Below are 22,947 nucleotides of genomic sequence, written 5' to 3'. Positions count from 1 at the left end.
TCACACTCTTTGCTTAGACAACTGGTCTACTCAGGCAAGGTATGCACTTTCCTTTCACAGATGGATGTGTGGTAGAGGCAAGAACCCCAAACAGTGATTTTGAGGAACTAAACCATCATCCTAGCTCCTCTGTCCTAATCCCTGGATGACCTAAAGCAAGTGCCTTTCACTTTCCAGAACTTTGGTTTTTCCGGCTGTGCAAGAAAAATGAGCTCCTATGAAGCTCAAAACTGCAGAGGGCTTGGCAGCATTTTGCACAGCAGTGATGCAAACACGATTTCTATTTCCCAGTCTGCAAGCCACACCACACATCTCCCGGGCCTTCACTTTCACTTCCAGAAGCGGCACACTCCCCAGACTGGCATGGCTGGAAGGTCTCCAGCGCTGGGAACAGCTATATTTTAATTCGCCCCGCCCACTGTCTTGATGGATTCTTTTTCTCCTCCTCCAGGGACTTTCCTCACTTCCTTCTGTAAACGAAGGAAGAAGCACATGAGCACACTGTATATAAATATGCTTGGGAAAGCTTTCTTCTTCTTCTTCTTCTTCTTCTTCTTCTTCTTCTTTTTTTTCTTAAACCAGACTTGGTTTCTGTTGTAGGCGGTGCATTCCCTAGCCAGGCGGGGCCCAGTGTGTTGTGGAAGGGGGAGGGGAGAGGCCAGGGGGTGGAGTAGGCAGTGATTAATGCACCCACTGTGAGAGCCTGTCTTCTATTTAATGGGGGGGTCTCTCTGCCCAGGGGGAGTCAGAGCTGTCTCCAGGACCAGCGGGAGCATGGCAGAGAATCTGGGGCTGGGCTTCAGGGAAACAGCCAGCGTGGAAATGCTGCCCGAGGAAGGCAGCTGCACCCCCAAGGCCAGAGCCAGGTTAGCAGCCAAGAGCAGAGCACGCTGGACTCTCACTTGCTGCCTGCTGTCGCTCCCCATCCTGGCAGGACTCACCACCTACCTGCTTGTGGGCCAGCTCCGGGCCAGAGGAGACGCCTGTGTGTTCCAGGTAAGCAGTCTCTCCCCTGAGCCCTGAGCCAGGGGCCCACTGACCTGCTGCAGGCACCTGGCAGCCGCTGCAGCTGTGGACAGACTCCTTTGACCCACCAAGCTCCCTGCTTCCCCATGCTAAGGAAACACCATGGGAAAGGCAGAGAGGTCCAATCTGGTGTTTATCCTCAATGATTCCAGGAGATGAATTGTCCTCTTTATGTTTATATGGGAACAACCTCCAATAACATAGTTTTAGATAATTACAATCATAGTGTACTATGACTATTTGGGAATATTCCTTTTCTTAAAAAAAAAAAAAACCTCCTTAAATTATATAACTAACATATGTCATTGAAGAAAGTTAGAAAACACAGATAAGGAAAAGATGATAATTATCATTACCCATAACCACATCGAAGTGACCACTATTGATATTTTGGGGTATAGAATTCTGTATTTTGTAACAAGATGAGATTATTTTGAGTCTACAAATATGTTATGATTTTATTTATTGTTAGTAAATTCACAACAGTATGATGATATAGATGATTGCATTATGTTCCTGTATATGATATGTCTGTGCTATAATCTAACCAACCCCCTTTCTTGGGTTTAGAAATATTCTTTTTCAATGCTCCAGAAAGAATCTCTTGCCTTATTTTCTATCTCTCACACCTTGCTGGGGGCTCAGGGTAGAGGAGCTTAGTCAAAAATGAATGTAAGATGTAGGGAGAACATTGGTGCCAAGTGGGGTGGGTACAGGTCTCAAGGGGAAACTTACAACTCTGGACTAGGAACATCAAAAACCTTAAAGACCAAAGAAAGTGTCATTCAAATAATACCCTTTTATAAAAAAAAAATACTCCTGAGAATCTGTCATGACTGATTTCATTTCAGTCAAAGGTATTATATGCCAGAGGAGAAAACAGGCTTTTTAATTGATTTAACTGGAAGTCTGTCTTCTAAGCAATGCTGGCTGGCTTCACAGCAGGAACACCAGGAGAGACCAAGCCATGGCTAATATGTAACTCTCACCACCCCCTCAGAGTCAGCAAACAGATCTTGATTCAGACAGCAGGGTCCACAGCCACATGTCATCATTCAGAAAACATAGAAATACGCAGATAACCTGGAAATGGTGTCATGTTAGAGAAGAAATTCAAGGCATGGGAAGTCAGGCTGTGACCCCTAAGCCACCTAACTCCCTAAGCTTCCTATGGAGTCAAACCAGAGCATCTCATCGGTGTTCTGGGATTCTGTCCTTCTCTAGCCAGAAAGAGACAGTTGTTCTGGAATGAGACAGTTGTTCTGGAATGAGGCATTGAGAGACCTCCAAAAACCTGAACTCTCCTGGGATCTGTAAGGAAACAGTGCCTCTGCCTAAAATGATGTCTTGAGATCCCCTATTTCGGCAGATGCCAAAGAACACTTTTGTTGATCTAGAAGACCATCGGGTTCTGGAAGCACCTTGGGGTTAGCAACCGTGGGAAGCCGGTCACCAGCCCTTGGTGGCGGAATGCCACGGTCCACAGGGCTGGTAACTTGCTCCATCAGGAAGAGAGCTTGAGATACGAGCTGTCACTACACAGGGAAGCCCACAAGAGAAGGCATGAGTGCCTGCCCTATCATAGGTACTCAAGAAAGAAAAGGCTAATATTGCATTCTGTGATGCTTAAACCAATCTCCCTGGAGAGCAGACATGCAGAGACGGTTAGTGCTGTGGTTTGGCCAGGCTATCCAACTTCTTGGTGCGTCAGAAGAAGAGAAAGGGAAACAAGGGTGAGGCTGGGGCACATGTAGCAATCAGAGTCTTGAAAAGAAACACCCGGCCCATTCAAACAAGAGAGTTTAAAGAAGAATGCTTAAAGGGTTTGGAAAGGTTCAAAGAAGAGTCTCGTTGCCGAAATGCAGAAGAGCTGGAAGCATCGTGAGGTTAGCAACAGTGGGAGGCTGGTCATCACCTCTTGGCCTGAAAGAGCAAAGGGAGGGAGCAGTTTTAGGGGGACCCAGGGAGAATGAAAACATAGGAGAGGACTGGCTGGAGGCGCTGAGGGTTAAGTGGAGCCTGTCTGCTTGCCAGACAGCAGGGAGGGAACAGGAAAAAGGGCAGGAGAACTGGTCACTCTCTGCTCCCTGCTTCTCATCCCACTGGCCAGATTGGAAATCAGGCTCAAAAGAGCCAGGAAAGCAAGAGTGCCCAGAAGACAGCCTCACAGGACACAGGGCGGGTCCAAGAAGGGCAAAGAGTGGATCCTACTGGGTTAATGGAGAATAACCAGTTCAGAAAACATGGAAAATAGGATTCAGGAGGGAAAACTAGGTCACCAGGGAGAGCTTGAGTGGGCAGAACTATGTCATGGCTCGTAGACATCTGAGTTTGAATTCTAGCTCACCCACCTCTGGCTGGGTAAGAACAGGAATGTGGTTTCGTTTCTTTGAACTTGTTTCCTTTTCTACCAAAACAGGATTCACATGTCAACCCTCTGGCAGCACTGATAAGATGAGTGCAGGAATGTAGGGAGACCCACACACCGTTACTGTGATAGCCATCCTCACACGACGCCAGACACCCAGCAGCTACTGAAAACCAGTAGCAACTGGTGTAGGAAATAGCAACAAAGACAGTTACCAAAACTGGTAAAATATACGTATTTTAAACTGGACTCTCCCTTCAGGGGTCATGTAAGGAAAGATTCAAGGTGACAAAATCCTTAACCCAGGTAGGTTTGCAGAGCAGAGATCAAAATCAGATTTGAAAAGATTTATAACCACCTGTAGGGGAAGTGTCCATAAATATGGCATCAGTTGTATACATCCTGGCACCTCCATGCAGGGAAAATCTGCAGTTGCCACTATTTTTAAAAAAATGAAACATCTCAGGGCACCTGGCTGACTCAGTCGGTTGAGCCTCTGGCTCAGGCCATGGTCTCAAGGTTCGTGGGTTCAAGCCCCGTGTCGGGCGCTGTATTGACAACCCAAAGCCTGGAGCCTGCTTTGGATTCTGGGTCTCCCTCTCTCTCTGCCCCTCCCGCCCCCCTCAAAAATAAATACACATTAAAAAAATTAAAAAAACAAAATGAGACATCTCTAGATGTAAGGATGGAGAATTTCTCCAAGATATATCATTAATTGGGAGGAAAAAAAAGGTACCTAATGGTACATAAAATGGGGGACATTCATTTTCAGGAAATATATATATTCATATCTATGAATGTTTTTATAAATGTATAGAACCTCTCAGGAAAAGGACAAGAGATTGGTAGCTCTGCCCACATCTAGCTTGGGGAACTGGGTGGTGGGGCAAGAGAGAAGCATTTTTAAACTTATACCTTTTTTGTACAAAATGTATATGTTACATGTAAAACAAAACCCAGAGAGATAGTAAAATGTTTTAGGGTCGTTAGACTCCTGGAAGATGCCAGGTATCTGGGAAAAACTCAGTTTAAATTCTTGCCTAGATACTTCTTAGCCATGTTACCTAACCTCCCTGGGCCTCAGGCTCCTTATGTGTGACAGGGGATACTTAGAAATAAAGTATTTAAGGTGTCTGGCAGGAGGTGGGAGATTAGTAATTGGTAGCAATTATTATTATTATGACCAGGGAACTTCCTGTTCATGGAAATTACATCAGACAGGGCAACTTCTCCTCCCGCTCTGGAATCACCAGGCCAGAGAGTGGGTTTTGACCCTGGAGGAACTTTCTTGTTCTCTGACGTTTTGTGAGCTATCTCCCTGCCTCCTTCTCCACCCTGGCCTTGCACCCACAACCCACACTCCAATCCGTTCTTTGCCAGCTGCCCTGGACCACGGCCCGGGCTTTCTTGGGGCCCTTAGTGGCCTCGATTGCCCTCAGGCTGGGTCTGTGAGCCCCCACGCTGGCCCACAGGGGCCCTGAGGCCAGGCCTCCATCTTCCCCAGCCACTGCTCTGGCACATACAGGGTCTGTACTCCAGGCATGGCAGAATGTACCATGCTGGCTCAGCCCCAGCCCGGCGCACGGTGGGCACACAGAACTGTGCGAAAAATTGTCAGGGATGTCATTAGCAGCATTGCATCTTTGGACTGAACCACGGCCCTATCTCTGTCCTTCCCCTCCAGGTCCTCTTCTGGAATCCCCACACACTCTCCCTACTTTCTTCTTGCTTCCTTACAACCTCCCTTCCACCCCTTCCTGAAAACCCCTGCAAGACTCCTAGCCCTTGTTCCCTGCTCGCCTCTCCCCCCCCCCCACGCCTGCCCCTGAGACACACCCCAGCCCTGGTCTCCATCCAGACCCACAGGACCCCACAGTGATGCCGACTGAGGCCTCAGAGTTGCACAGGTTTGAGGGAATGCCATGGCTCCACCACATTACATCTGTGACCCTCTAATAACTGATCATGTACCAAACACCATTCTAAGCTTCTTCAAACCTAAGGTTCTGAGAAGAGTAAATGAGATCATGCCTATGAAGCCCTTAGCCTGGGGTCTGGCATGTATCCATGTATGATACATTTGCTATTATTACTAGATGCATCATCTCAGTTAGTCCTTGAAACCGCACAACAAGGAAAGAAAGTGCTACTGTTATCTCCATTTTAGAGATGATGAAACTGAGGCCTAGAAAATCTAAGCCACGTGACCATTGGGATTCAGATTCACCATATACGTTCCTTCTAAGCACTACACTGTTTCTGCCTGTGGTGTAAACGCAGCAAATCATTCACTTCGTGGCATGGTCAGGAGGATTTGACAAGGATTCCCTAAAAAGTACCTGTCACATAGTAAATGCTCAATAAATGCTAATCTCCTCCTTCCCCTGGGGGCTCCTAGCTGTACCTGGCACACAGAAGGCACTCACAAAGGGTTAGCTGGGTAGAGAGAGAGGAAAGGATGCACAAGGTCCCCGGCCTCCCTAAGTCATCCACTCCCTGTCTATAACGTGGGGAGGTGAACACACTTGTTTTATAGCTCTGAGGTGAGAATTCAGCAAGAGGATGTTGGGAAGCTATTGCCTGATGTTCAACAGACACAATGCCCCTGCTCTCTCCACCTTGAGGGTGAGCCTTCTGTCTCACTCGGGCTGCTTCCTCTTTGGAAATGAGGGCAGTAATGACAATCCCTTTTCAGTGTTGTCTAGAGAAAACTAACAGATGGTTGAGATAAAAGTGCTTTGGAAATTGCAACACACAGAGCATTCAGTGGCCCTGCCTCTCCTGTGGCCTCAGCAAGTCCTGGCAAACCTGGAAGAGAAGCCCAACTCACGCCCAAGGTCAGGCTGTCGGTGTCAGGCAGAGAGACCACAGGAAAGGAGGGGGAACCAGCCACGGTGCGAACCCCAAATAGACACAGCAGCCCCGGAACTGGTGACTCCAGGATCCATTTGTTGACCTGTTGAAATAAACACACACATCACTCCGTGCCCAGCACTGTGAGCTCCTGTGTCCTCACCTGACAGACCACACACTGTCCAGCTGTAACAGGTCATCTCCCAGCCAGGTCTCCTTAATAAGGCCCAGCCACCCATGGCAGTAACAAGCGTGGGTTTTGAAACATGGGGGAGGGAGTACATTCCTTTCCCTCAAGCCCTTTGCACAGGAAGGGGCAGAAGTCCAGAAGACAGTTGTAGATGGAGGAGAGGAAGCCTCTTCTGCTGGGAGAAGGAGGAGGCCTTCCAGAGGTCCTAAAGGGTTCAAATCTGCCACTGGTCGTAAAGAGACACAAGGCTAGCTTCTGTGTATCACTGAAGCGATAAAACCAAAAGGAAGTTATGCAGAACCAATAAGATGTACCACAAACTTTAACTGAGCCCAAAGAAAGAAGGAAGATAAATTGGATATCCACTTTATGTGTGTGGTCTTTCTTAGGCATCACGATTCTTCTGGGAGGAAAGAATTATTGCCTGCCTTCATGGATGGGGACACTGGGTCTCGCTGAGGTTAGGTGACATACCAAAATCAGACCGCTAGGAAACACTAGAGCTGAGATTTCCACATTTGCTTGGCTGCACACACCACATTCTTAGCTGTGAGCCACTCGGAATGTTGTGTGTAAAGCCCTGACCAGTGTGCCTTGGAGGATAATGAATTGAAATAGCCTTGGAATAAAACACTCTCCAGGTTGGATTTATCCCCGTGCGAGTACAGAGAGAAACAAAAGCAAAAGACAAGGAGACAACTGTCTGTATATTTCTCCTAGAAGTCCTGGGAGGATGCTATGGGTCATAGAACATTTATGTGTTTTTGCAATTGAGGCATTTATGACGGCAAGCAGTGGATATCTCTTCCTGTTTATGAGTATACAAGACAGTCAGTATGGGACACAGGAGAAAGGCTAAATGGGTCATTAGTTAAAACACACTCAAGGGATTTTTCTGGGGAAATACCAGTAAGAGAGTCTCAAAGACCATCTATCTTCAAGTTCGATTGTCCATGGTGTATACTCAGCTAATGTTTAGGGGACTCCTGATACATGCCAGGGTCTGCACTTGGTCTACAAGTTCAGATCCCAGACCCTCCATTTACTCTTTGACGTTTGGCTTACAAAGGCTATAAAAAGGTAATGCCGGGGCACCTGGGTGGCTCAGTCAGTTGAGTGTCTGACTTTGGCTCAGGTCATGATCTCATGGTCCATGAGTTCAAGCCCTGCATCAGGCTCTGTGCTGACAGCTCAGAGCCTGGAGCCTGCTTCAGATTCTGTGTCTCCCTCTCTCTCTGACCCTCCCCCGTTCATGCTCTGTCTCTCTCTGTCTCAAAAATAAAAATAAATGTTAAAAAAATTTAAAAAAAGAAGATAATGCCCTGGGGTGCCTGGGTGGCTCAGCCGGTTGAGCATCCAACTTCAGCCCAGGTCATGATCTTACAGTTTGTGAGTTCAAGCTCTGCATTGGGCTCTACACTGACAGCTCAGAGCCTGGAGCCTTCTTCGGATTCTGTGTCTCCCTCTCTCTCTGCCCCTCCCCTACTCGCACTCTATCTCTCCCTCAAAAATAAATAAACATTTTTTAAAAATCTTTTAAGAAAGGTAATGCCCTTCTTTGAGAATAAGTGGAGCGGTAGACAAGAAACACACATAAACACCAATACAGGACCTCACACCCGGGAGCACCCAACTAGATAGTAGCCTCCTTCCTCCATCCTTCTTTCTTCCCTGGTTGGAGTATTAGAGTAATTCCAAATATGCTTATAGCAATAGGTCATGGTTATTTTGTGTCAGGGATTACCAATTAGCATACAAAGAAAAAAAAAGTGAGAGAAAGAAAATCAAATGAGGAGGAAAATCCCCTGACCTATAAGAACTAAGGGGTTAAAAGTGCCAGCTTGCTTTGCTTGGGCTCATAAATGCTGGTGGCCACAGGTGCCCCACATTCCACTAATACAAATCCCCATGGGCAGACACATTTGCCTTTTCTGCCTCTGACTCCTGGCCAAAACTCACAACCATCAACAAACATTTCTGGAGCCATGACTATGCTGCCAGCAGAGCCTGGGATGAAAACCTTTGGAGGCTCCAGTCCTAAAAGATGGCCATCCAACTCTTGAATTAATTGTTTTTTATTTAAACAAAAACTCAAAACGTGGCATGTGTTCTAAAATAAAAAAGGTCTCTTTCTTAGTTTTTTAGATTGCAAAACTCAGGCTAAAGTCACTGAAGCTAAACCTTGCTTCATTTCTTGGCTCTATTTTCTTCCTATCTTTCTGACATCTGAGCAACAGCATATTTTGCCCTTTGGATAATCCAGCGGAAGTGCCAGGCACTGTCTGAGGCACCAGGAATCTGGTGGTAAGCGAGAGACAGATGGAGCTAGTCATTGCCCACAAGCAGCTTGAATTGCACTAGAGAGCAAAAAGCAATTAGCACACAAATAACAATATCACTTCAGGGAGTGATAAATGCTTAGGAAGAGAAAGCAATGGGGTCTTGGTTCTCAGCCAGTGGTGTGAGAAGGCATTTATGAGAGAATAAATCACATTTCCCAGGGATGCTCTTGGACTCTGTGACTATTCAGATTTGGAAGACAATGCTGCACCCCTCAGGAGCTAATGTCTCCTTGGTGCCCCCAGAGTAACCCAGAAGCAATGGAGATGAATCGGGCTGGAGGACACTTGGGAATTGTATTGGCCTGGTGTTGTCAGCGGCCATCCTGAGATCTGGCATGGAACCAGCTCAGATGCACAAACCTTTTCCCAGATAAGCTACTAGTTCTTTGTCTCAAACCTTCTCTTCATTCATTCCTGCTTCCCATCACAAAAAGCTTTCTCCCATGATAGAGTCACTCTTAAGAGAAGCAGCAATGGAAGGCTTTAGGTGCTGTTCTGGGAAAGAGAGTCCCAGCTGATGTTCTTGGGGACTCTTGGACTGTTGAGGTCTTCAACATCTGCCAACCAGCACTGTCACAGGCTCCAGATGTATAGCGGATTCCAGGCCACTGAAACCCATACACGTCCAACCATATATGAGAATAAACATGTGCCTAGGTTATAGAAATCCAGCAGAGCCCATAAGGAAATGTGTTCACATCACAGATACAGACTAATGGCAGCGAGACTCTGAGCCAAAAGGAATGTTCCAATCTCTTGGCAGAGCGTCTGCTTAGACAAAAATAGGCAGATATTCAAGGAGATTTCTCAGCAGAGAACTAAATGAAGCAGAAGACCAGCCAGGGCAGTATCATTTTGTACACAAGAGGATGCGACCGCACTCTCCCCAGTTCTCTTTGAGTTCACCTTCAGTTTTCTGCCTCATCAGAGACGGATTCTTTACCAGCTCTGACAACAGCAAATAAGGAAACAGTCTACAGAATGAGCTCCTTTCTAGGCTGCTTCTCTGCTCCCCCACCCTAGCCCATCAAAGTTATTGATGTTGGACAAGTAGTCACATCAATTGGGTTTAGGTCTTCCAAAGCCACTCTACTCACACCCCTATGCTAAAATGTATATAATGGGTTCATTTGGCAGCAAAAATCCTTGTAGTTTCCCAGCTGCTCCCATGCTCTGCTGGGCCTCCTTACTCTCCCACAAGCTGTTGGCCTCTTCTGGAATAGCCATTACTTTTTATCACCTGGCTAATACCTGTGGGACCTGTAAGACTCATTTCAGAGGTAATTTCCCCTGATTCCCCCACTCCTGGGCCAGGTTCCTGTTTTCTGAACTCTGTGCTTCCCCTATTCTCACAGTGCACAGAACTGCTGGTACTTATCCATCCACCTCACCAGAGAGGGAGCTTGTCCAGAAGTGAGAAGGTACAATTGCCTAGGGCTAGGGATTCTGGAATTGATTGGCCTGGTTTAAAATCCTATGTCTCCACTTTCCAGGTGTGGGACACTGAGCAAGTTACTTAAGCCCCATTTTCAAATAAGGACATGAATAACATCTACCTTAGGAGACTTTGCAAAGCGGAAGGAGACAATGTGTGTGAAGGGCTAAGCATAGGTCAGTGCCACTAGTCATTCAACAGATGGTGGCTACACTTACTGCATTTCTCAGGCCCTTTGAGTCATTCACTGTGGTTGCCTCTCATGGCTGGAGCACAGAGGACTTGGAGAGGAGTAAAGAGCAGGTAAAAAGAATGGGGTGGTCAACTGGAACCTTGAATGCCAAGATAAGTATTTGTGCCTGTGTCTTAAAGACCATGGGGAGCCACTGAAGATGTATGAACAGAATTGTGTCCCAATACAGTGATGCTTTAGAAAGAGCACTCTGAGAGCAAGCAAGGAGGTAATTTCGAGAAGAGGAGAACCAGATGCAAAAGGACCAGCTAAGAGGCTCACGGGAGAATCCAGGAGAACAGCATGCTAAGGCCTGGAGGGGAGGCATAAATGAGAAAAACTTCAAAATAGAAGTGGCAGCTTGGGTTTACAGAAGAAGAAAGCAGTGAGTTTCAAGCCTGGTAATAGGGGAAGCAGTCATGGTGCCATTAACAGAATTAGGAAGCAGACAATGGAGAAACAATAGATTCAGTCATTCAAAGACAGGATCTCTGTCCTCAAGAAGCCTTCCAGGGGAGGTTAGATAGTATGGCTTAGGAATAAAAAGAGCCTGGCAGTCTGGGCTCTAATGAGGTCACTGTTATCATAGACCTGCTCAAAGACCTGTTCAGCAATGACACAGCTACACCCACATGACCACATACACGTGTGCAAATAGCAACATGCCACAGACACATGTAGACACACAAAACACATCTGTTCCTACCCTCCCCCACTGCTGGAGCTGTCTTCTGTTACACCCACACGGACGCACAATTCTTCATTCACGAGTACAATCTCACACACGCACAGATTCTAAGACGTAAAACTGGTTATATGAAGCTCTCTGTCTGTGGGGACTATGTATTATAAAAACCCAATCAGAAGACTCTGAGGTGATTCAATACTGTATCAGAAAAGGTTTTCTGGAAACTAAAATGTAAGGACTAAGCCAAGGACTTAGTTTGTTTTGCTCCTGAGCTTTATGTTAACACACACGAGTGGTGATTCCTTCATTTTCCATGCGTTCTTTGCCCTGACTCCTGCATTTTCTGTTTTGATCCTCATCTCAAATCTGGGAGTTATCTGAGGCTAGGGATGTTATTATTCCCATTTTACAAATGAGGACACCAGAGCTCAGAGAGGAAAGATCATATTGTTTGAGATCATATTGTTAATCAGTGTTGACAGCAGGATTCGAATTCGGGTCTGTCTGCCTCCAAAGCAGTCACTCTTTCACTCCCATGTGGTATCTGAAATGGCTGGCAAACTACGATTGCAAGGATGCAAATTTCTTCATGTATTTCATGGAAAAGGGGGGCTGATGGGTAGGATAATAGAGCCCTTATTTCTTTTTCTAGATCATTTTTAAAATTAGTTCCAATTTGGGGGGCGCCTGTGTGGTTCAGTTGGTTAAGTGTCCAATGCTTGATTTCAGCTCAGGTCATGATCTCACAGTTCATGATTTCAAGCCCCGTATCAGCCTTGCTTGACAGTAAGGAGCCTGCTTGGGATTCTCCTTCTCTCCCTCTCTCTCTACCTTTAGCCCACTCATTCTCTCTCTCTCTTTCTCTCTCTCTCTCAAAATAAAAAAAAATAAACTTTAAAAATTTTAAAAATAGTTCTAGTTTTTAAATCGTGGTGGAAAAAGAAAAGAAAACAAATGCCACCATTGGTTCAAATGATATAAGCCAAGACAGATGTCACAGTGTCCTAGAATAGAACAGGGAAAGCTCTCAGGACATAACTTCAAAGTTGAGCTTCCAACACAAGCATAGGAGAAAGAAGGTCCTCAGACTGCTAGAGGAGGAAAGGGGGGTGTTGGGCACAAGATTCCCCTCAATTACGTATTCTCGTTGCCGCATCCCTTATTCCAGAGTGCCCAGGCTAGGTGGCAGCAGCATCTTAACCATGCCCTTGCTATGGGCAGCTGTGGGGTTGGGAGACAAAAGGATTACAGGTGGTCTGAATCATATCTTTCTTTCCCAATAGACTCCAAAAGGGCGAGAGTTTGGACCTTCACATCAGCGAGCTTGTAAGTGTGTTCATATCTGATGCCTTTTCTTGTGGGGAATGGGGCATTATCTAGTAGTTTTGGTATGTAGGAGGTTCAGAGGGATGCAAACCTAGAGGAGAAGTGAGGTTCCTCCCCAGTCATTAAAAAGACAAAATGGTGCTGGGGCCAAGTCCATGGCCTTTGGAGTTGATGGCCTCTGCCTCAGTTTACTCATCTGTAAGAATGGTTAAAATGGTAGCTACCTTGTTGGGTTGGTGTGGATTAAATCAGTAAATTCCTATAAAAGCATTAGAACAATGTCCTACCTGCTCCCTATCCCATTTGTTAGGCCATCGATCAATGGATATGGTTAAAGGGACCTTGCATAAGGTCAGCTTGCTCCCCCTAAAGCAGTAGCAGGGAGGGAAGGGCAATGTGAGTTTACTGAACATAGACCATGTGTCAGGAATAATGCTGAGCACTCTCCATTTGTGATAGGAATTGATGAGCCCATCTTAGAAGTGAGAGAAACAGAGTGTTGGACAGGTTAGAAAATTGCCCAAAGTTATGAGCCAAGCTTCATTTGTGTTCGAGACTCTTTGTCCTGAGGCCTCTCTGTCCCTGGAGAAACAAAAACAATCTACAGTGGGCCAAGCTGGGGGAGAGGAATTTTTCTCTCTAGTGGCAGGCACCATGCAACTCCAAAATACTGTCTTCCCTCCAGCCACCCTCTGACAAAGCATCTCTCTCTCTTCCTTACAGATACATCTCCCGGAGCTGGTGGGGATAAGCCAAGGGCACACCTGACAGGTATTTTTCTCCCTGGTGTGTTTTCCAGGAGACCATGCATGGAACATGGGCCCAAGATTTCTTTCAGAGAATTTGCCAAAAGTCATTCTAGGAGCTTCAAACCCAAAACCACACACCTTGGTAACAGACCTCTCTCAGTTGAGGGGTTTCAGATGTCTTCCTCCCTTAAGAGGTCCATGACCCTTGGGCATTTTCTTCCAGATTCTATCAGCCCTCTTCCTTTCTGTTCTGTCTCTCTCTTTCATTCACATCCTCAGTCATTCAGAAATGCCTTCCCTCAGAGATTCACCTAATTTTGAATCTGGTCGAAGATGAAAGATCCCCTGAGTTGTTCAACTTATCAAGTCCATCTGTACCCTATTGAGGATGAAGTGATTGGACATTTACATTCAAGGTAGACATTTCCAAAGAATTTTTGTTGATGTGAAGAGATTAAGAGCATCCTCATGATATCGCCAATATCAGTTTCCCAAGCCTAGTGTCGAAATTGCTGGCATCTGATGCCTGCAGTTGCATATACCTCAAAGACTCCGGAGAAAAGAGCAAGACCATGCACAAATATGTGTTAAAACCCCATTGAAAAATTAGAGAGTTAAAAGCAAACGTACTCTCCTGACCTATAAGAAAATTTGCAACCCACAGGGGGATATTCCTGTGGCCCAAGACATGTATCTTACTGTTTGACCAAGAGGAAAGTGTTTGTGGTGTGTTCTGAGTGAGGGATAGGACCAGAGAAATACCAAGTCACCAATTACTTACCACTTGCCTTTAAGAATGGGACAGATTGAACAAACTGAGCAGGATTTTCCTAAGAGCTGAGTGTGGACATATCACCCCTCTTCCTACTGAATGGGGGACCTGGGGTGGTGGGGGAGAGGTAACTAGGTTCTACTGAGCTCCTAATGTGTACCAGGCACTGTGGTAGGCATTTTACATCCATGATCTCATTTAATCTTTATTTCAGCCCAATGAGGGGGAACACTGAGGCTCTGACAAGTAAAGTCACTTGCCCCAAGTCACATGCATGTCTAGGAAGAGCTGAGATTCAAGTTTGACTCTTAGACCTGCACTGTCTCCATCACAACGTACTTCCTCCCCTAACTCCCACTTGCTGCAAAGTTGACATAGCTAATTGCATACCACTTTAACAAAACTTGCTTTGTCTACAGACTAAACGATTTTTGTCTCTGCATCGCCTGAGAGGATTTTTTTAATCTGTTGCATCATCCACATTGGGAATGGAGATGATCAGGAGCAAGTAATAAAAATGCCTTTCACAGAGTTTGCACAGAAGTAACAGAGCTCTCCAGGGGTCATTTAGTGCAGGGGCCAGAGAGATCACATGTGTCCTGAACATGTGTCACTGCGCAAAATAAATCATAGGCCAGTCAGCATCAGAAAAGGGGATTTAGAAACATCCAGGAACCAAGTTTCTAGTCAGCCACCAGGTGTGAAGGTTGCTAATTATTTCCTTAATCATAACCTATCCCTTAGCTGTGGCAGAAAGCACATATTGGTGATTGCCAAGGACTTTCAAAGAAGTCATAGGAAATTAAACTCTGTCTTTATTTTCCTAAAAAGTATTCATTTTACTGCAGATTATTTTTATTTGAAATCAATGACTTTGTCCTAACTCATTTTTTTCCTGCTCTACCCATACTTCATAAAAGCTTTCATTTATATGTCCAAGTATATCATGTATACTTGTAAATAATGCAAACATAAGACCATGCAAAAATATATAAGATGGAATAAACTTATTTTTTAATCTGCCAGAATGGAAGATACTAATTTATTTGAGGAAAGAAAATAAGTAACTGTTGAGTACTTGTCATATCCACCCATCAGGAGAAAAACGTCCATGTCTCTTTTGTTCACTTGATCTTCCAAACATGGCAATGAAGGGGCTTTATCTCCAGTTCACAGACAGAAAGTCAAGACTCAGAGAGAAGGGACCTACATCACTGATGAATAACTTCACATGCCATAGAGCCAGAACTGGAACTGGCCTCCGTGGCCCAAAGTCCCAGCCCCTTCCACTCCACCAGTCGATTATGCCGGCTTATATTTTGGCCTTGGTGGTGTCAGAGAAGCATTTCCAAATGTTCTGGATCTCTCCTTCCAATACGTGCCCTGCATGTTGATTTTTTACTAAACACTGCCTGTGTTTCATGTAACCTTGGACCATGTCATTGCAGAGGAGCTATATGGAACATCTGACTCTGAAATACCCTCTCCGTCGGACAGTATGTCTGAAACAAAAGGCTAATCAATGCGAAAGCAGTTTAGAGCATATTGCTAAAAGCTAGGTATTTTATACACACTGTTCTTTTTTATCCTTTCCATGGGTGTTTTTTGTCCTTTGTTTTTTTCTTTTTCTTTTTTCTTTTTTTTCTTTTTAAGGAAAGAGATGTCAAGTGAAAAACCAATCCTTAGTTAGTAAGGAGAGAGTTTGTGCCAAAAGATATTGCAGGATGGGAGAAGGGAGAAGGAAAATCAGTCACAATAGGGAGAATGCTCTGCCCATAAGGCCTGCAAGTGTCTCAGGGGTTAAGCTAAAAGGGGTTTTCTTTTACAGAAAGGAGTAAACAAAGGTAGAACCAACCAGGTGTAAGGAAGTGGGATGAAGGTTGGCATGTGTCATGTTTTACCCCGAGGGCAGCCTATTCTCAGGAGAGACTGTATGCTGGCCCAGGCTGAGTGCAGGGCCAAAGCTCAGGGGCCTGGAGGAAGGAGAGAAGCTTAACCAAAGTTTGGTTAACAAGCAGTATATTCCAATGGATCAGTGGGGACAAAACAGTTCAGCTAATCATTTGTGAGGCAGAGAGTGAGGATTTGGAGGATCTGGAGTCTGGTCGTATCAGAGATACGTAAAGGGGACAACCCACCAGTTTTATCTAAGCCATTTGGAGAAGTGGTTCTTTGCAAGGAGGCTGTTTTCCAAAACACAAAAGAGTGAGATTTCTTAACCTTCACTGTTTTCCAGGATCGCAGGGCTCAGGTAAAATTCTACGTTATCAGGAAAGAAAATTTGGGTGCAGAGAGGCAAAGTAATGTGTCCCTAAGATGCTCCTCTCTGAACAAAAGTATGTCCACTTACATCTCCACCACTCATTCCTCCTCAAGAAGCTTGTTAGTCATTGGTTTTATTCAATCACTACACTCTGTAAATAATAGGAGGCTCTTTTTGGCAAAGTCCACAAGTTCTGACACAAGCAAATTAAACCTCTTTTGTCTCTGCAGTTGTGAGACAAACTCCCACACAGCCCTTGAAAAATCAGTTCCCGGCTCTGCATTGGGAACATGAACTTGGCTTGGCCTTCATCAAGAACCGGATGAACTATACAAATAAATTCCTGGTGATCCCAGAGTCTGGAGACTACTTTGTTTACTCCCAGGTCACATTCCGAGGGACCACATCTGAGTGTGGTGAAATCCGTCAAGGGAGCCGACTGAACAAGCCAGACTCCATCATCGTAGTAATCACCAAGGTAACAGACAGCTACCCAGAGCCAACCCAGCTCCTAATGGGGACCAAGTCAGTGTGTGAAGTAGGCAGCAACTGGTTCCAGCCCATCTACCTAGGGGCCATGTTCTCCCTACAGGAAGGGGACAAGCTGATGGTGAACGTCAGTGACATCTCTTTGGTGGATTACACAAAAGAAGATAAAACTTTCTTTGGAGCCTTCTTACTATAGGGGCAAGGCGGACATCCTTGGGTGAAGGTCCTCTGCCTCCTAGTTCCTAATTTTCCTCCCTTATATGTAATTATAACAAGGGGTTTTTTGGAGCATTCCACAGAAACAGTGGTTTAACTATGAAATCTGAAGCCCGAAATTTCATACTTTATATGCCTAACTGATGAAAATCTTAACCAGAAAAAGGCAGAATAGAACAGACATGTGATCTTGGTTGCTTGGAAAAGTGGTGAGTTTCTCAACATTGGAACACCGATCACCAAATGAATGGAGATCTACTCAGAACATTTCCACTCCTTCATACTACACATTTGTCCCCAGTGGGTCCGATGATTGTGCAATATGATTATGAAATATTTGCTTCAATTCAGTTCAGGAACCATGAACAAAATCCAAAGCCCTAGAAAACATAAATCCTAGAAGCAAAATCCTTCAACGGTTTCCCCAAATATATACTTTAATGCCTTATCTAAAAAAAAAAAAATGAAAAAGTTTGGTATTTCTCATGAACGTTCTCAAAAAAAAAACCAAAAAAACCCACACAACTGTTTTCGTGCCATCTATGGCAAATGAGAAAAGCAACCTCTCCTTTTTTTATGTACATGGGCATCAAACAAGCAAATATGAGTTTCAAATGCATATCAAATACACAACAATAGCATTTATTTAGCACAGTTTTCTTGAGCACCTTTCATGTTCTGGGCACTCCCTTGACCCAGAAGATACTATGAAGAACAAGACAGACTCTACTCAAAACTTGAATGATACCAGTACACAGCTCTTGGTCAAATACCACTCAACATACTCCAAGGAGTAATTCCAAGGCCTGACACTGGTACATAAAGTTTCTGGAGCTCTCCTGACTATGTAAGATATCCAGCTGATTAGGTCGCTTGGGAAACTTGAAGACAGATTTCTCACCAACTAGACCAACTATGCAACAAGTGTGATGGACACCAAGAGACAGTAGACTTATTCTCTGGGTCTCAAAATCCCGATCACCAAATCTAGACAAGTTCACTTAGATCTGCTTTGAGGTTTGATTCACAATTTGATAGGTGGAGTGTTATATGGTGTTTTTCTCTTTGAATATTCAAGGGATTTAAATATGGTAAATCATAATCAGCTAATCAGCCCAGCCCAGGCTGGAGGAGGAGGGTGGACATTAAGAAAGTCCCTCCTGCACCACAGTGAGCTCCTACCCTCAAATCTGTAGGATTTTCCTGCACTAATATGCCAAGAGTAGGAGAGACCTTTCTGCTCTCTTAGCCTCAATCAACTTGTCTGTTAAGCAGGCATCTACCAGTTTGTCTCCCATGATCAGATGAGCTCGTGGGGATGAAACACACGAACAGCGATCATTCTGTGAAGTCTGAGTATGACACAGGGAGCCACATCCAGCACCTTGGCTCCTGGAATAAATGCTGCCTATTGTAAGAGACCTCATGAATGGGTATAAAAGCAAACTTGGCACCAAAATCACTCTTACCCTTGTTGCCAGGAAACTACAGAGACACCAAGGTGTGTGATGGGGTTTCTAAGCAGGATGATTGGTGTAACAGTACTTGATCAATATTGGTCAAGTTATAATTAAATAAACATTGATTTCTGGTTTCTCAGTTGGGAGACTGAGTCTCTAAAGGCTTCAGTTTCCCACAACTGCCAGCACAGAACCCAAGGCAGCAGAGGGAAGGGTGTGGTCATCTCCACCTGATTCAAAAAAGACTTCATAAAGGAAGTGAAGCCTGAACCAGTCTTAAAAGAGAGTGGGCGGGGACAACAGATGGCCTCAGGGAAAGGGCATCTCAGATGGAGGAATTACCCTTTACTTAAAGCAGAAAGGAAAGGTTTCTCAGTAACTACAAAACCAGCTTGATAAGACAAAGCTCCTTCAACCTACTCCTAGAACAATGTTAGCTGGCAGATTGGGATAACGATATCAATAATTCTAGTCTGGCTCCAGGATCAGAACTCACACCCCATGGAGAAAATAAAATGCCCTGTCTACATTTGCATGAGTGCCCAAGCAATGTGGGGTGCAGGAGAGGATTTGCATGGAAAAGGCCAGAATGGCCAGCTCACCTTCTTCTTCACTAAAAAGAACCCTTGTTACCCAGGCTCTTCAGACCTGCCCACAGCACCTTAGGGGATCTGGTGGATGTGGAAATTCATCCATGAAATAGAAGTTTCCTACTATTCAAAAAGACTTGACCACTTTGGATCAAAATCCCTGCCACGTATCTATTTTTGCGCCTGTCATAAGCTTGTTTGTCGAAGAGTGTACCATGCTGATGTTTTCACTGCTGAATTTGTTAAATCCCTGTATTTCGTACCGTTCAGAAAGGCCCAGCCGACCATTTCTAGGCGCAAGAATGAGGCGAGAGAATGCATAAGAACATGTGATGGTCTCCTAAAAAGGGTAAATGCGATGCATTCAGAAATTTGCAAGGGAAGAAGGAACATGCTTACGTGCTTTAGAAAATAGTTAATTTAGGAGGAAAATGCTTTGCTGGTTCAATGTGTCTCAAAAGGCTGAATTCAAATCAATTCCACATTTACTGAGTGCCTACTCGCCCTGGGGACACAAAGAGAAATTATTTTAGTCCCAGACGTGTTCATTCTAACTGCTCAGCACCTCCATTGTCTTTCATTTATATTGGCAGTATTAGCTAATTAATTAGCTAACTTTAGGCACGTGGATATTTTCTCATTAGGAAAATGGGTGCCATCTGATGAAGGATGATTATTAACAAAATGATTTGTGTTTACACTAAGTGTTTGTTTTTTAATAGCTTCTCAAAGAGAGTTTTCTGTTAATAAAAGGGAACACAATGAAGATACCATTTCCTCTGGTAGAATCCATCATTTAGGCCACAAATGGAGAGAGGTTATCATCTGCCACGCTTGAGTTTGGCCATCAACACCTTTGAAAATATTAGAACTTATGGATGAGGCAGAGGTGCTTTGAAAAGCCTGTATGCTTCAGAAAATATAAGATCTATGCTGAGAATGCGCAGGATCCCTAGCATTTTGACCCTAGCATGGGTTAGATCTATTTAGCAGAACGGCATTGCTTAAGCTACTAAAATTCCTAAGTGTTTTGACTAAGGTACAGTAGGACTTCCACATCCTGAAAAGTGTCTGGTTCAGTTCAATAACAGCGCATACCAGGGCCCTTGGCTCCATTTCAATTTAAGCTACGTCAACCCCAGAGGAAGTTCCACCTCCATGCTCGTCAGTAACCCCTCTGGATCATAAAAGATTGACTAGCTCAGTGTGCACGAGGCGTGTCCTTTGCCAATATTCTCTTGCAGGGTATTTTCCCCAGTCCTTTCCCAATCATGTTCCCATGATTGCGACACTGGGGATTAATTCTTCAGGACAGGATTATTTGTTATACTCTGCACCTTGCAAAACACATGCAGTAGTTTCCTGCCTCAAGATGCCTTGCTCTCCTAGGGCTTAGAGTCCTGAAATTGTTTTGCCATGTGTAGCAGAATTTATTTGTTTAAGCGTGTGCCACTATCCTGGATATTAACAGCTATTGCATCATTTTGGCAGCTGATCCTGGGGAGGATTCAGTGGACTGACTGTTAAATCCTGAATCCTTTTGCTCTAATGGTGAAAGAGAGTGAGGATCAGAGCAGTCACATCTCTGTCGTGCCCCACGCTGAGAACCATATTTAGAGCTACCCAAGCTCTGAGATGAATTTGCCCCCCACCCCTTCCCTCGCCCCATTTTAAGAAGAAAATATCATACCAGCCCAGACAGAAGTTACTTGTTCAGGGTCACACAATGAGTTCATGGCAGATCTAGAGCTAGGTACTGTCTTCCTGAATCATAATCCTGGGCTCATCCAGTTACCCTCTGCTCTTAGCAGACAGTGTTTTAATAACTGGAAGAGAAACTGTTGGAAGACGGGAGAAGTGTTACCAAATAACCATGGGTGAGGTGGGGGGCTTCTTCCATGTCTCCTTAGAGGAAAGAGCTAGGGCTAAGAAGTTGCAGTTTACAGGGTCATCATTTCTGGCTGGATACCCAAAGAAACTTTCTACCCTAAAAATAGAATGGCCCCAAAGAGTGATTTCTCAGGCCCTGGATACATTCAAGCAAGGGGCTTATCTCAAGGGTTTTGTAGAAGCCTTTCCATCATTGAGGTGGGAGGAAGGATGGAACCAAAGGATGGAACCAAAGGATGTCTCAGGTCTTTTCCGAATCTATGATTATGTGGCCCTTTGTATTTTTTTTGAACGTGGCCATTTTTAAACTGACTTCTGTGTGTTCTATTGGATCCTTAAGAACCTGACAAGCCATGTCAAGAGTTCAGCGGCTCCCAGCCTACAACTGGCTGCAATTTCCCACTTGTTCAGAGAGTGCCCAACACCAAGTGACTGTTTGATCTTGACCAATAGAGAATGCCATGGAATTGTAGAGCCAAGGGAATCTGCACAGTTTATCTACTCCAAGTTACATCATTTTAATAATGAAGAAATCCAGGCTCAGGAAGGTGACATAAATGGCCCAATGTCAGACGGTAACTGGTAGCAGTGCTGAGCTAGAAGTCATAGCTCCTGACACCCAGCCCACAGCCTTTTCATTTCATCCATGAATCAGTTGTGTTGTGTTTTGTTTTGTTTTGCTTTGCTTTGTTTTGTTTTGAGCAGTCGTCACTTGACAGTACTCATCTAAATACTGGAGAGCAAGGCAAGAGAGAACATGACAGGCAAGTCCCACTCACCTGTCGCAAGCCTTCAGGAGGAAGGAGAAACACGATGTGGGGCCAATAAAGCACCTGACCTTAATCAAATGACTTTATTCCCAAAGTCATTGAAACATGTAACTTCCCCCACTTTTGTTCCAGGGGTATACAGATTGAACCGATGTAGGTATTTATGTGGTTTTACTGATAAACCCCATGCACTTTCACTGACTTTATGTTTTATGTTAAAACGTCACAATCCCAAGGTAAAGTGCATATTGTATGTTGTTGGACACGTACTTAACTAGTAAGCATCTTGTGTCTCCAGGCACTACTGTGCAAATTCTAATCACTGTGAATGATGTGTTCTATGTGTTAATGTATTTAATAGATGTAACTTAATAAATTGGCATTGAAAGCTGTGGAATGTTAATAATTAGATCAATCCTTTTGTTAACCTGTTCGTTTAATTCTCTTGCTAGATTAAGATCTAAGGATAACCTCTTGAGATCTTTAAAATTCATCTAGTGCTCTGTGTACTTGAATGCAAAATGGCCACTGATTTTTTGCAAGTTATGATGAATCTTACAAAAACAGTGAAGTCCCCAAAATGTGCCACTCTGGTCAAATGAGGGGAAGGGAGACAAGGAGGGGATCTACTGAGCTTCTTAGAAGACTCTGTGGTTTAGTGGCATATCCACCAATCCTGAGAAAGAGAAAGAGAAGCCGGAGAGACCTGTGTTAGTGTTTGACAGAGCTAGAATTTGGACCCAGGACCTGACACGGTATCCCACTGCCTCTTACAAAAATATAAATCGGCAAGAATCGAAAGGGTTCAACTCAGCCATCTCTCTCCATTTTCCAGAGCATTAGCTGGACTCACCAATATCAGGCTGGGGCCATACTAAATCACCCTTTCTGTGGGTCAAAAATTGTCACACAGAAATATCATGTTTCCCGCTAATAGTTGCGTGTAAAATCAGACATGGATTAAGGGAAGATAAGGCTCTCCTCCAAAACTTCAGTCTCAAAATTTCCCTCCCAGGGGGAACCCTGTGGCTGTACACGTGCCCTTCTGCACTCTTCTCACATTCAGTGGGCACTCACTCCTGGGAGTGAGGAGGACAAAACATTTTTTACACTTAAAGAGAGAAATGAATTATTGGCCCTAACCTTATTAAAAAACAAACATCTACAAAGTCATAATGGCAGTTCTCCAGATGAGAAAAGTCATCTGATCTAAGCTTACCAAAGACAACATTTTCAATCAGGTCTCAAAAGGACTCTCCATCTCTAGGAACTTGGGAGCAAAAGGACA

General features: G+C 44.6%; 1 protein-coding gene across 1 annotated transcript; it reads left to right on the top strand.

The window, feature by feature from the left end:
• Positions 1-321: 321 nt before the first annotated feature.
• TNFSF15 (TNF superfamily member 15) lies at positions 322-22,197 on the top strand. Its single transcript, XM_049637259.1, has 4 exons — positions 322-996; positions 12,418-12,460; positions 13,184-13,231; positions 16,475-22,197. The coding sequence occupies exons 1-4, from the start codon at positions 718-720 to the stop codon at positions 16,927-16,929; spliced, it is 825 nt and encodes a 274-aa protein (XP_049493216.1). The 5' UTR covers positions 322-717; the 3' UTR covers positions 16,930-22,197.
• The last annotated feature ends 750 nt before the right edge of the window (positions 22,198-22,947 follow it).

This window comes from Panthera uncia, chromosome D4, assembly GCF_023721935.1.
Source record: "Panthera uncia isolate 11264 chromosome D4, Puncia_PCG_1.0, whole genome shotgun sequence".
Taxonomy (NCBI): Eukaryota; Metazoa; Chordata; class Mammalia; order Carnivora; family Felidae; genus Panthera; species Panthera uncia.
This window is presented reverse-complemented; position numbering and strand designations above follow the sequence as displayed.

Excerpts from the sequence above, each read along its gene's own strand:
- TNFSF15 (XM_049637259.1), top strand. The coding sequence starts at position 718 with ATGGGGGGGTCTCTCTGCCCAGGGGGAGTCAGAGCTGTCTCCAGGACC. Across the intron at positions 997-12,417 it reads GAGACGCCTGTGTGTTCCAG|ACTCCAAAAGGGCGAGAGTT; the intron begins GTAAGCAGTCTC and ends CTTTCCCAATAG. Across the intron at positions 13,232-16,474 it reads GCCAAGGGCACACCTGACAG|TTGTGAGACAAACTCCCACA; the intron begins GTATTTTTCTCC and ends TTGTCTCTGCAG.